This window comes from Xenopus laevis, chromosome 2S (genome assembly GCF_017654675.1).
Source record: "Xenopus laevis strain J_2021 chromosome 2S, Xenopus_laevis_v10.1, whole genome shotgun sequence".
Classification (NCBI taxonomy): domain Eukaryota; kingdom Metazoa; phylum Chordata; class Amphibia; order Anura; family Pipidae; genus Xenopus; species Xenopus laevis.
The window spans coordinates 145,963,746-145,977,560 of record NC_054374.1 but is presented as its reverse complement, the minus strand read 5'-3'; the positions used below and the strand labels follow the sequence as shown (position 1 = coordinate 145,977,560).

The following is a 13,815-nucleotide window of genomic DNA, read 5'->3' as shown; positions in this document are numbered from 1 at the left end:
ATATGAGGCAATGGGCAAGCAGCAGTATATTGACTGCAGGGGTGATTCGGGGTCCTAAGTCACTCTGAGGCAGCTCCTGTGATACCACCCCCTCCCCACCGCTCTTACCCTATCTTGCAAAATTTACAGTCTAAAACTATAACTTGCAGGTCAATGCCGACTGAGATAAGGTTTTCACCTAGCCTCACGGCAGGAGGGGCTCTGATTGGCTGATATAGATGCACAATAGTATGTGTGCCTGTATCAGATATAAAGATAATGTAAACTATCTGAGCCCTTTAACTTGAAAACTATGATTGCTCTTATATACTATACAGTAAACTGAAAGGCCCATTGGATCTATCAAGTTCAGTTTTGCCTCAGATCTATTATACACATACTCGAACTGACTATTCAGTGTAAGATGAAAGGAAATGAGACATTCTAAATAATAAAAGCGTAAGGCAAATCACTTTGTTTTGCATCAGAAATCCTTTTTACTTAATCATTTTGTTGGTTTAGAGTACAAGCACAATGGCTTTTGTAATATAAAATGTAACCCTGCATAAAACATGGAACATTCTATTATGTCTCCTCTATGTTTTCAGTGCTGTTATGGCTTAAATAATAGAAGCGTGTCAGAGGTGGTGGTTTCATGGAAATGGTGAAATTTAAATATAAAACGGATGTACAGGGATGGCCAACCTGCAGCCCACTAGATCTTGTGAAACATTTCCTGAAACCCACCAACTGCAGGATAAACACCCCTGAAAAAATAAATATGGAAAATAAGAGGCAGTTTTTATGGTATGGAATAAAGAGCACTTGCCTTAAGCCCTCAAATTTGCAATGGTCCCTTGGGAAAAAACACAAAAGACATAACTTGTGTTATTATGTTTAGACAATACAATGGGTACCCATCTCCTACCATCCCAGGCAATTGGGGTTCCTAGAGTTGTAATTTAATAACATCAGGTTGCGCATCTCGGGATTACATTAGATAAAGCCCTCCTGCAATGCCCAGACCCAGGCATTTTTAGAAAATGAAAAGCTTTAAAATGAACAAACAGCTGCATCCAGTTGTCGTCAGATACACAAGGACATAATCACTGCTCTGAAGAAAGCATTTAATCATAATAATCATGCAAGAGGATTCTGGGTAATTGGAGGGATTATGACATTTCCTACTTGATTCCATTAAAAGAAAAAGATTACAAAAATAGTTCAGTGCGGCTTCTATTCAAAGTCTGGTAAGCATGCAGAGCTATAGAGAATGAAAGAGCTAAGAGTTCAGCTGGCGCACAGCAGAGGGCCATTGTCAGGCAACCCGTATCCAGGTTTTTAATTAGAACCTACCATAATTAAAACAACAATTGCATGAACCAAGCAAAATGCAAAGTCATTGGCTAATGTACTAGACTAGAGAGAAAGATTTAAAGACCAGTGAATGGCGGAGCAGCGGTTGGGGATGCTGCCTTGCAGCGCTAGGGTTCTAGATTCCATGAAGGTCTTGAGGCAGACACTTCAGCAAGATTTTTCAAATAGCCAGCATGTTGGAAAAAAGCCCTCCAGAAAATCTGTACATGCTGGAACAGGGTCAAGCATCCTAAAAAGCTGTACACACTAAAGAGGCACAATCACCTCCTGAAATGGGCCATGGCCTCCTTAAAGGTTAAGCATGCTGGAATGGACAATGGTCTCCTGAGAAGTAGTGTATGTTGGTGTCAGGGAGCCGGGAGCTCCCTCCAGGGAGGTAGTCAGGATCGAGGAGGAAGCCCTCTTGAGGGAACAAGGTCGCGGTGTCCAAAGGGTTAAACAAAGGAGTAGTCAGAATCCAGGCGAGAGTTTCACGGGCAGGCAGATAACAGCAAAGTCCAAAGTCCAGGCATAGGGTCAGGATAACAATCAGGAACAAGAATAGCAATATCAAATGTCAGGGAACCCAGGATACACATAGGCAATGTTTCCTATACTTGGGCGCCATTCTGGCGTCTGGGTAGCGTTTTTATGTTTGAATTTGGCGCCATAATGACGTCACCGACGTCCTGACGCTGGCGTCGATGCGCTGGCGCAGCTACCCACGTGGCAGCCATGGGTGCCGCCATTTTGGGAGCGACGCCGGAAGACATAGACGCGCCGCCCGGAGCTCCTGGAACTGCTCCGGGCGGCGTTCGTGACAGTTGGCATGGGGCCAAGCCTCCTGAAAAGTAAATGCAGGCAATGGTCCATAGTCTTCTGAAAAGTGGTGCATGATGGAACAAGGCCATTGCCTCCTTAAAGGTTATACCTGCTGGAGTGGGGCCATGGACTCCTGAAAAGTGGTGCATGTTGCCTCCTGAAGAGTTGTAAATACAGTAGCAGCTCTTTATCCTTCTGAAAAGTGGTGCAAGATGGAACAGAGCCATTGCCTCCTGAACAGTGGTGCATGCTAGAATGGGGCCATGGTCTCCTTAAGAGTGGTACATGCTGGAATGGGGTCATGGGGCAGATTTACTAAAGAGCGAAGTGACTAATGCTGGCGAAGATTCGCCAGCATTACCGTTTTCAGGGACTTTGCCAATTTACTAGTGGGCACAGGTGTCACTTCGCTAGCGAAGGAGATAGACGCAAGTAGTGATTCACACTCCACCGCCAGGCGAATTTTCGCTGTGGCGAAAGGACGTTACTCCTTAAATTCACTAAGATGCGGATTTTACTGAACGTTACCTCTTTCGCCAGACTTGCCTTCGCCAGCTCAGACCAGGTGAAGTGCATTGGAGTGCATAGATCTTCCTCATTCTTCTGTAACTTACATCATATTTTTTAGTGGAAAAAGTTTCTAAGTCTAAAAAACGCTGGCGTCTTTTCCCTTTTTCAGAGTGATAGCCTGCAAAAGTCCTTACATTCTTTTTTTTGGGTAACCGGATTCCCCCATACATTTTCTAACACATGCCGCATAAACTATACAGTGGGCTCATGTGTAGGGCATTATAACAACTCTATTGTCTTTATTAAGGTTCTCTGTATAATGTAATGTATTTGCTGCAACATATACTGTACGTCCATTCAACTTTAAATCTCCCACGGTATGCCAATTAGCCTGAGCGAAGACCTCTAACAAAGTTGCGCTAGGCAGACTAATTCGCCAGCGTTTGGCGCCTTGGACGCAACGTTGCATTTTAGTAAATTAGCGAATTTTCGCCTGCCGAAGCTCCCTAACCGAAGTGCACCTTTGGTTGGGGATAATATATTTAACTAACAGATACCCTGTAAGGGTTCACTTATAAATCTAACTTCAAAATAAGTTAGAATGGATGCAAAATTGATGCTAAGGTACTTGTACCCACACATGCTTCATACATGCATATGTGAATTTTGAGCCAAGTCCTACACCTGGAAGTGTATAAGAAGACACGCACCATTGATATAGCATGGAAAGAAGCGAGTGCTGCTAATATTTTACGAAAACACTAGCCTGGGCATGCCAGTAATTCTAGACTTTTTCTAGTGAATTGCATCCATTAATTGAATTGCACCAAGTGCATAAGACACAAATGAGTTATTGATACTGCACACATTATTGTGGCAGATGCCACGTATCAGGCACCCACAATAACGCTGAAATTCTGGGAACAACATTATACTGTGTCTAATTAAACATTCCGATTTGTGTCCACAATTTGCACTTTATAAATGCTTCCAGAGTGAGGTCTCTAAACACTCTAGCAAAGGTTTCCTTTTTTAATAGTCTTAGATTAACAACCTCTAGACAGATATCCAATTATAGTAAATGTAGTATTTAATTATCAGCACTCATCAGTGTAATGATGAATACATTTCTGGCATAAAATAACAAGACACACAATTTCAAAAATAAATTACGGGAAAGGAAATTTACGCAATGAGAAAAGAAATACAATTAGTAAAATTATAAACTGCATACCACGGGTTTATGAAAATGTGAATGTTTCCGAATGTGAGGAAAAGGAAAAGCTCTTGAATGTGCGCTTATTTATATGAAAACTCAAAACTTGAAAATTGCTTTGAATTCACATTCTAACCTTCATTTTCAAAGAGTCAGGCAAATTTTGAATTAACCTGCAAACTTCTACTGACTTCTACATTAACTCGTCCACTTTTACATGCAGATATGTTTGAGTTTTTTGCACATAATAAATCTCAAAAGTTTTAGGAAACTCAAATGAGTGATTTTTGCTTCTGAAAATGTAATTTGTACTGATGAATCAAATTAAAATATTGATACCTCTGCCCCAAACCCACATCTACAAAATGCCTTATTTATTGCAAATATATTGAATTAAAATGTTTCAGAGTTAAATAGACTTTATAAAAAACATACAGTATATTACTAAATCCCTCAAGCTAAATATAGATGCAAGATATGTTCCACTTCCAACATTCATCATCGTTGATGGCCAAAATGTTATTTCCCCTTTTGACCTTTAGTTATGCTATTCGGTTATATAGCAGACAAGGGAATTGTTGGCTTTACCATTCCAGTCAGATGTGTCTTTTCCAGGTTTGGTGAAAAGAATAACAGTAATACAGGAACATTTTCCATGGTTTAGTTCCAAAGTTTGACCTTGGTAAAGGTTGAAAACCCTTTGCTTAGTCAGTTCTTCTTAGAAATCCTGACTTGATCAACTGTAAGATTAAAATTTTCCAGAAAACTCATTTTGTGAGTACTGATATTTTGTCAATAAGTCATTCAACCCAAGATAGATACGTTCTGTTGCCAATGGAAGCACCAAGAGAAGTCATGACCTTTACAGCAGCTGCCAGTGAAGATGAATGGCCTTCTTGTGGTTCAGTAGGTAAGCTGTAGCTCTCACTATTCTAAACCATAAGCAAAAAATGAGTCTCGAAGGTTGAATCCCACATAACAAAGTAAATGAGGCTGGTTGCCTGTTAAGGATAGTTATGGTGGTACAATAAAACTGTTTTAAAAATGTTAATTAGAAAAATTACATAAAAGTTATATTATTTATTGCCCATTGTTTTAGCAGTGCAGTTGAAGAACATTTGAAGGACCAATGTAGATATTCTGCCTGAATGTTCAAAACTTTAGGAATTCTGAAACTTTCTTTGACCTTTCCTGCAGAGTAAAAAAACAACAGACTTCGGCAGCTGTTCTGCCTTTGTTTAGATGCCACACGTCATTGGAAAGCTTCATTTCTCTCTAACAGTCTCATTTACCTGTGAAAGTGATTAATGACTTGAAAGGTCTAAAGTTGTACACATCAGCCTGCGTTATTGCCTTGAACTAATTTAATAAGGGTTGGTGCGTGCTCGGCTGAAGGGACCTTGCGGTGATGGCACTGAAGGGCATGAGGAAAGAGCGATGGAGGCAGAGATAGTACATCATTATAGATATCATAGAACTAAATTCTGAATGGTTTATTTGATCAAATTGAGCATATTCTCAATGGTTTATCTGTGAATCAAAGGTGTCTTTCTATATTTTAATGATATGAAGGGACATGACACTGGAGTGTGGCCAATTTTTCTTTAAGCAGAGTCCTCCCATAACATGTTGCCAGGTCTTACACACATAGTCCCTAGCTCTAATCATAGGTACCACCTTACAGGAGAACTACACCCTAAAAATTAATATGGATATAAATGCCATATTTTATACAATGAACTTATTGCACCAGCCTAAATTTTCAGCTTCCCAATAGCAGCAATGATCCAGGACTTCAAGGGGTCACCATCTTGGAAAGTGTCTGTGACACTAACATGCTCAGTGAGCTAAGCTTAGGGGTCGTTGCAGCCTTATATTGTGACATTTCTATTCTATGTGTACTGTATATTGTGAGTGGGTCTCTAAGCTCAGTAAGTGACAGCAGCACAGATTGCAGGTTATGCACTTTGGCAAAAATAATATAAATGCAAGTTATACACTAAATGGCAATGTGTTGGGAGTTTCCTTAAATGAGAAGGATCTAGGGGTTTTTGTAGATAACAACACATTGTCTAATTCTGGGCAGTGTCATTCTGTGGCTACTAAAGCAAATAAAGTTCTGTCTTGTATAAAAAAGGGCATTAACTCAAGGGATGAAAACATAATTATGCCTCTTTATAGGTCCCCGGTGAGGCCTCATCTGCAGTGCAGTTTTTGACTCCAGTCCTTAAGAGGGATATAAATGAGCTGGAGAGAGTGCAGAGACTAAGTGCAACTAAACCGGTTGGAGGGAGGGAAGACTTAAATTATGAGGGGAGACTGTCAAGGTTGGGGTTGTTTTCTCTGGAAAAAAGGCGCTTGTGAGGGGACATGATTACACTTTACAAGTACATTAGAGGACATTATAGACAAATAGCAGGGGACCTTTTTACCCATAAAGTGGATCACCGTACCAGAGGCCTCCCCTTTAGACTAGAAGAAAAGAACTTTCATTTGAAGCAACGTAGGGGGTTCTTCACAGTCAGGACAGTGAGGTTGTGGAATGCACTGCCGGGTGATGTTGTGATGCTGATTCAGTTAATGACTATAAGAATGGCTTGGATGATTTTTTGGACAGACATAATATCAAAGGCTATTGTGATACTAAGCTCTATAGTTAGTATAGATATGGGTATATAGAATTTATGTGAATGTATGGAGGGGTGTGTGTATGGATGCTGGGTTTTCATTTGGAGGGGTTGAACTTGATGGACTTTGTCTTTTTTCAACCCAATTTGGCTAGTTTGTCCACCTCAATGTGGGCATATCAGGCAAATGAAATCACTAATCTAACAGATCTCTGTATATGGCCATCTGATATCGCCAAATGAGCAGATCACTCCCCAATATGCCCACATTGTGACTGGCATATCGGGCCGTTCTGATCGTGTGCCCTAGGGCCCAACGATCTGATCAGAATGAAGGTGATACGGGCGGTTGGATCGCCGGGCCGCAACAACGAACAGATGCGGCCGCGACAGGATTTTTTACCCTGCCAATCTTCATCTGCCTGACTTTCAGCCAGATATCGATCGGGGGAAGCCTGTCGGATGGCCCGACACACGGGTCAACAGGGCCACCATCAGGGGGGCACAGGGGGTACAAGTGTACCGGGCCTGGGCCTGAAGGGTCCCGGCAGTGCTGAACTTTTCGAAAAATATCTGGGCCCCCCTTGACAGTGCCGAAGCCGTGCCCCCTCCTTCTGAAGTCCCGAATAGCCGAAATTCGCGAGTGCCAAAAGTTACGATGTCCCGAAGTGGCGAAAAGACCCGAAGTCCCGAAAACAGCCTAAGCCGAAGTCCCAAAGCAGCAAAAAGAACCGAAGCCACGAAAACAGCCGAAGCCAAAGTCCCGAAGCGGCGAAAAGACCCGAAGCCACGAAAACAGGTGAAGCCGAAGTCCCAAAGCGGCGGAAAGACCCAAAATTACGAAAGGAGGCAAAGTTGAAGTCCTGAATCCAATAGCTTTTTATAACTTGTGTGTGTGTGTGGGGGGGGGGGTTACCTTTTTTAACGCTGATGTCTGTGTGGTCTTTTAACTGTGATGTGCAGTGGGCGGGGCTTAGGGGCCCGAAAATGTATGACCCGTGATTTCTAACGGCGGCCCAATAAGCTGCAGACTCGGTCAGCTCGTGTATGGGGCCTCACACTGACAGTCCTTCACACAGTCCCGCCCCCCAAAAACTTTATTCCGAGCGCCTCATTAATTCCCAACACAATACCCGCCCAGTCTATTTATACCCAATCGGAGCAGAGATTCCGGCGGCCAAGTAGAATGTACTCGCCAGCGGCCAATCAGCGAGCTTCTTTCAAGCGCGTGCCAGCCCCGGGTCTTATTGTGACTTGATGTGGCAGAGTACAGGCGGCAGTGAGGAATGTGAGAGCGGCTTCTCCGGAACTCTCTTCTATACACAAGGAGACAGCGCCAACATTATCCAGCGGGGCTGCAGCCTCCTCTCCCCGGTAGGAAGTGCAGTGAGGGATCATGTTGCTCGGCGACTGCCTCCCCTCCGCTGCTCTCTTCCTGTCTTGCTGCCTTCCCAGTAAGTACCGGCTGTGTAGCGCTTCTCTCTCTCTCTACTCACTGCTGCTGTCCCGTGTCTATTGGCTCCTGTGGGCACTTTGAGTTTGTGTTACTAGAGCTGGAGATCCCGTTACTTTCAACTTTATTCTCTCCCCTCATTGTCCCTTTAACCCCAACTGTTCCAGGCGGAGAGACGGCGACTTGTCAGGACAACATGGGGTGAAACAAGCGCACAAACTCAGCTGGCCTCTGTTTAAAGGGAATCTCCAGCCAAAAGCAGTTGTATTGGCAATTGTAAGCGTCTTTGTTGTGTTCAGTGACAATCCTCAGTGGTCTGCAAGTTATTATGTTCAGGAGTCAGAACTGATAGTACAGACAATAGAGACAGCCTGCCAGATCCTGCTTTCTATAGATATTGCACAGACTGTATTTTATATGTTAATGGTGTTGAAGTTATTTTGTTAATGTCATTGCAACTGGCAGCAGTATTGTTTACCCCTTTCTGTCCTCTGGATTCTGACACTTCAGGAGTCAGAACTGATAGTACAGAGAAAAGAGACAGCCAGTCAGATCCTGCTTTCAGCGAAATTGCCGAGACCACTGTAGTTTATATGTACATGGTGTTGAAGTTATTTTATCAATGTCATTGAACTGACAGCAGTTTTGTTTATCTCTTTCTGTCCTCAGCTTCTGACACTGCAGGAGTCAGAACTGATAGTACAGACAATAGACAGCCAGACAGATCCTGCTTTCTATAGGAATTGCACAGACCGCTGTAGGTTATATATTAATGGTATTGAAGTTATTTTATCAATGTCATTGCAACTGGCAGCAGTTTTGTTTATCCCTTTCTATCTTTAGCTTCTGACACTTCAGGAGTCAGAACTGATAGTACAGACAATAGAGACAGCCAGACAGATCCTGCTTTCTATAGATATTGCACAGACTGCTGTAGGTTATATGAAAATGGTGTTGAAGTTATTTTGTCAATGTCATTGCAACTGGCAGTAGTTTTTTTTATCCCTTTCTGTCCTCTGGATTCTGACAGTTCAGGAGTCAGAACTGATAGTACAGAGAATAGGGACAGCCAGACAGATCCTGCTTTCAGTCGAAATTGCTGAGACCACTGTAGTTTTTATGTAAATGGTGTTGAAGTTATTTTATTAATGTCATTGCAACTGGCAGCAGTTTTGTTTATACTTTTCTGTCCTCTAGCTTCTGACACTTCAGGAGTCAGAACTGATAGTACAGCCAGATGAACACTGCTTCCAGTACCTTTACAAATAACTTGCAAACCACTGATCAATTCTAACTGATGTACATTGGAAAGTTGCTTTTCGTTTTCTTTCATTACGAGTGACAGCTGTGTGCTGGGCAGTCCACTACGGATCTGCTTCATTATTCCCATCGCTTTGTGTAGAGAAGCATTTATGGTGCTGGATTCCCGTTCATCTGTCTCTGCTTTATTCCTACAAATGGAACGCTATACACAGTAGCTTGTATTACATACCCACAAACACATTTATTTTGCTCTTGCTGTATCAGCATGCTTCTGTTTTACTGCCGCTCTGAAGGTTTGTTTTGGATCTAATGTAATATATCTAAGCGGATCCCCAGCTCTACTTAACCTGCAGATACAATGAGCTGAAATACTGCCCTTTGAGATCTTAATGACAGCAGCAAAATATCACCCCCTGCACCCGGCTCTGTCTTTATTATCCATTTGAGTTGGTGTATCTATTCCTTTCTGCATTTATGTTGTTGAATAGATTCTGAAACTTATAAGACATGATACTATACATTGATTAATGGTGGTAGGTTAATACATTTGTCATATAGAGCAGCTTTAACTGTATGCTCATAAGCACTATTGATTGTGGTTGTATATTGATGTATGCCTTGTGTTTGTGTATTGATTATGGGATACAGGTCCCATAATATATTTTCTTTTTTTTAAGTGGCTTTATTGTGGTTATGGGCTATGTATGGCTACTTTATGGCTATAAATAACTCACTGTCCGTGTTGGTTACTCATGATATAAAGAGATGGATGTTCCGTCATTTATACCACGTGCAGAAATGTGAATGTTACAGATCAGCCCAATAAAGATTTTTTGCCATGTTTGCAGATCAGAGGGAATAAAAGAATGGCATAAAGGTGAGGCCTAATAATAGACAACTATATAGAAATACAGGTATGGAATTTGTTATCTGGAAACTAGTGATGTGCAGGTCGGGATTTCACCCACCCTAACCCGCCCTCCCTTGGCCCGTGCCCGCCTGCATCCGCACTTCCGGGTTGCTTTCATAGACCCGCGCTGACCGTCCCGTCGATGATGTCACAAAAGGGGCGGGGCAAGCAGGCGCAGCATCTATAAAAGACAAACCGGAAGTCGGAAGCTGGCATTTGACAGGGAGTGGAGAGCAGGAGAAGGCCTCAATCCGCACCCACCTGCCACCCGAGAAGAAGCATGTGCGGTCGGCTCGACGCCCGCGGGTATCGGGTCGGCTTACCCATCGCTACCCATTATCTATTACCCATTATTATTTATTACCCATTATCTAGAAAGCTCGAATTATGGAAAGACATTCTCCCATAGACACCAGTGTATCCAAATTAATTAATTTTTCTCGCCTAACCCGCCTATTGGGGTTTATTTAATGTTTAAGTGATTTTTTTTGAAGACTTAGGGGCAGATTTACATAGGGTCGAATAGCGAGGGTTAATTAACCGTCAATATTCGACTGCCGAATGTAAATCCTTTGACTTTGAATATCGAAGTTGAAGGATTTACCGCAAATAGTTTGATCGTATAAGCCGTCCCGAGATAAGCCGAGGTACCTAATTTTATCTCCAAAAACTGGGAAAGCTTATTGACTCGAGTATAAGCCTAGGGTGAGAAATGCAGCAGCTTCTGGTAAGTTTCAATCAAAAAATTGAGGGTTTCTGCTGGGTGCTGGCATCTCGTTTTTGGATGCCGGCGAATATTCTTGGAGACTATTCTTGGATGCCGGCGAATATTCTTGGAGACTATTCTTGGATGCCGGCGAATATTCTTGGAGACTATTCTTGGACAACGGTGACTATTCTGGGACGCCAGCGACTATTCTTGGACGCCGGCGACTATTCTTAGGCACCCGCGACTATTCTTAGACGCCGGCGACCGTTTTTGCGCTTGAGCCGGCCGAGGTAGAGTTTTTCAGCATATTTTGGGGGCTGAAAAACTCTGCTTATACTCGAGTATATACGGTATATAAATAAGCTGTTGTGTAGCAATGGAGGCAGCCATTCAAAGGAGAAAAGGCTCAGGTTACACAGCAGATAAGCTCTGTAGAGCATAATGGTATTATCTGTTATCCACTATTTAACCTGTGCCATATAGCCTTTTTTCAATTTCCGCCATTGCTACACAGCAGCTTGTTTATATGAACTATAGTAGTGTTTCTGAATCAAACACAGCAGTTTTACCAATTCAGGGCAACAGTTTGTGATATTTTCATTATTTTAAAACACTTTCATTTTTTGGTGTTACGGTTCCTTTAAAGTAGAGAAACAACCAGGAAAACCCAGTTCACTTGGGGTGTCTCTCCTGTGAAGCCACTTATATTTTTCTCTGTGCTGTACTGGCCTGGAGGGAAAATGCTGAGCCGTTCCACCAACTTATTCGACTGCACACGTTGATGTCTAAGGGACCTATTTATTACAGTTCGAGTTTTATTTTTTCCCCACGATTTGAGTAAGTTGCGGCAAAAACGCACAATAAAATAGCTAAAACCCAGCGAGCATTAATAGCAGTCATTGGGAGGTGTATTTTCAACATTCAAGCTAAAGTTCTTTTTTGTAAAAAACAATTAATGGAATAGTGCTATTTCCAGTGCAATTTAGGGTTTTTTTTCCCCATGACCAAGTTTGTACGATTCAAGTTTTTGGGTCAATATTCTAACGATTGAGAAAATAAACAAGATTGAGTAAAATAACCTCAATCAAGTTTAAATCAGAGTTTATAAAGTTTCCCGATTTGCTGAGGGCGATGGTGGCATTCTTGGAGACTATTCTTGGACAACGGTGACTATTCTGGGACGCCAGCGACTATTCTTGGACGCCGGCGACTATTCTTAGGCACCCGCGACTATTCTTAGACGCCGGCGACCGTTTTTGCGCTTGAGCCGGCCGAGGTAGAGTTTTTCAGCATATTTTGGGGGCTGAAAAACTCTGCTTATACTCGAGTATATACGGTATATAAATAAGCTGTTGTGTAGCAATGGAGGCAGCCATTCAAAGGAGAAAAGGCTCAGGTTACACAGCAGATAAGCTCTGTAGAGCATAATGGTATTATCTGTTATCCACTATTTAACCTGTGCCATATAGCCTTTTTTCAATTTCCGCCATTGCTACACAGCAGCTTGTTTATATGAACTATAGTAGTGTTTCTGAATCAAACACAGCAGTTTTACCAATTCAGGGCAACAGTTTGTGATATTTTCATTATTTTAAAACACTTTCATTTTTTGGTGTTACGGTTCCTTTAAAGTAGAGAAACAACCAGGAAAACCCAGTTCACTTGGGGTGTCTCTCCTGTGAAGCCACTTATATTTTTCTCTGTGCTGTACTGGCCTGGAGGGAAAATGCTGAGCCGTTCCACCAACTTATTCGACTGCACACGTTGATGTCTAAGGGACCTATTTATTACAGTTCGAGTTTTATTTTTTCCCCACGATTTGAGTAAGTTGCGGCAAAAACGCACAATAAAATAGCTAAAACCCAGCGAGCATTAATAGCAGTCATTGGGAGGTGTATTTTCAACATTCAAGCTAAAGTTCTTTTTTGTAAAAAACAATTAATGGAATAGTGCTATTTCCAGTGCAATTTAGGGTTTTTTTTCCCCATGACCAAGTTTGTACGATTCAAGTTTTTGGGTCAATATTCTAACGATTGAGAAAATAAACAAGATTGAGTAAAATAACCTCAATCAAGTTTAAATCAGAGTTTATAAAGTTTCCCGATTTGCTGAGGGCGATGGTGAGAAGTAAAGGTGGCGATGTCGCCAAACGAGCGATTCTCCCTCCTATATGCCCACCTTGAGGTGGGCAATATCGGGCTGATCTGATCGTGGGCCCTAGGGCCCAACGATCGGATCCTAGCGAACGCGAACAGGCGGTCGGATCGCGGGACCGCATCAACGAACAGATGCAGCCGCGATCCGACGGGATTTTTAGTCCCATCCGATCGAGAAGGCCAGATCTCGATCGGGGAAGCCCGTCGGGGGCCCCCATACACGGGCCAATAAGCTGCCGACTCAGTCTGTCGGCAGCTTTTATCGGCCCGTATATGGCCACCTTAAGAAACAATGCAGTGTGGTCGTTCCTTTTTTTTTTGCTTAGGTTGGTGATTTGTTAACTTAGAAGGGGCAGCTCGGGGATACATTTTAGCATTTGGATTCACCAGGGGGTGCCTAACGTATTGGCAACTTGGCCAGTTGTATAAGGCTTTTTTTGAACTTTAATGTAGCAAATCACCCCAAAAATAAAACATCTCTGCCTTTCAAACCAGCTGGGACCCTAAGAGCAAATAAAACCCAAACCCCTTTATGAAATATAAGGCTCTGTGTTTGCCCAGGGTCAGTAAACCAAAGCAGCAATAAGATATTTGCTTTTAAACAGGTGACCAGTATATTCTATCTGCTGATTGGTTGCTCTGGGTTACTGCTCCTGGTCAAACTTAGTGCCCTTTATTACATAACCCCCAAAGTGTTCACTGTGTTTAAACGTCACACAACCAGTCAGTGCCACTGTGACGGTTCGGGTTGACCTCGCACTGCTCTTCAAATGCTGTTTTCGACTTCCGGCTTTATAGCCGCATGTCTGCTCAC

The 13,815-nt window shown here is 42.5% G+C and overlaps 1 protein-coding gene across 2 annotated transcripts in view; it reads left to right on the top strand.

The window, feature by feature from the left end:
- Positions 1-7,705: 7,705 nt before the first annotated feature.
- LOC108709947 (beta-1,3-glucosyltransferase) overlaps positions 7,706-13,815 on the top strand; it is a 204,796-nt gene continuing 198,686 nt past the window's right edge. Inside the window, exon 1 of one of the 2 annotated variants that reach the window (XM_018250251.2) lies at positions 7,706-7,964. In XM_018250251.2, the coding sequence (XP_018105740.1) occupies positions 7,907-7,964 (58 nt within the window). In that variant the 5' untranslated portion in view covers positions 7,706-7,906. The remainder of the gene's footprint in view (positions 7,965-13,815) is intronic. The other variant, XM_018250250.2, reaches the window with a different exon arrangement.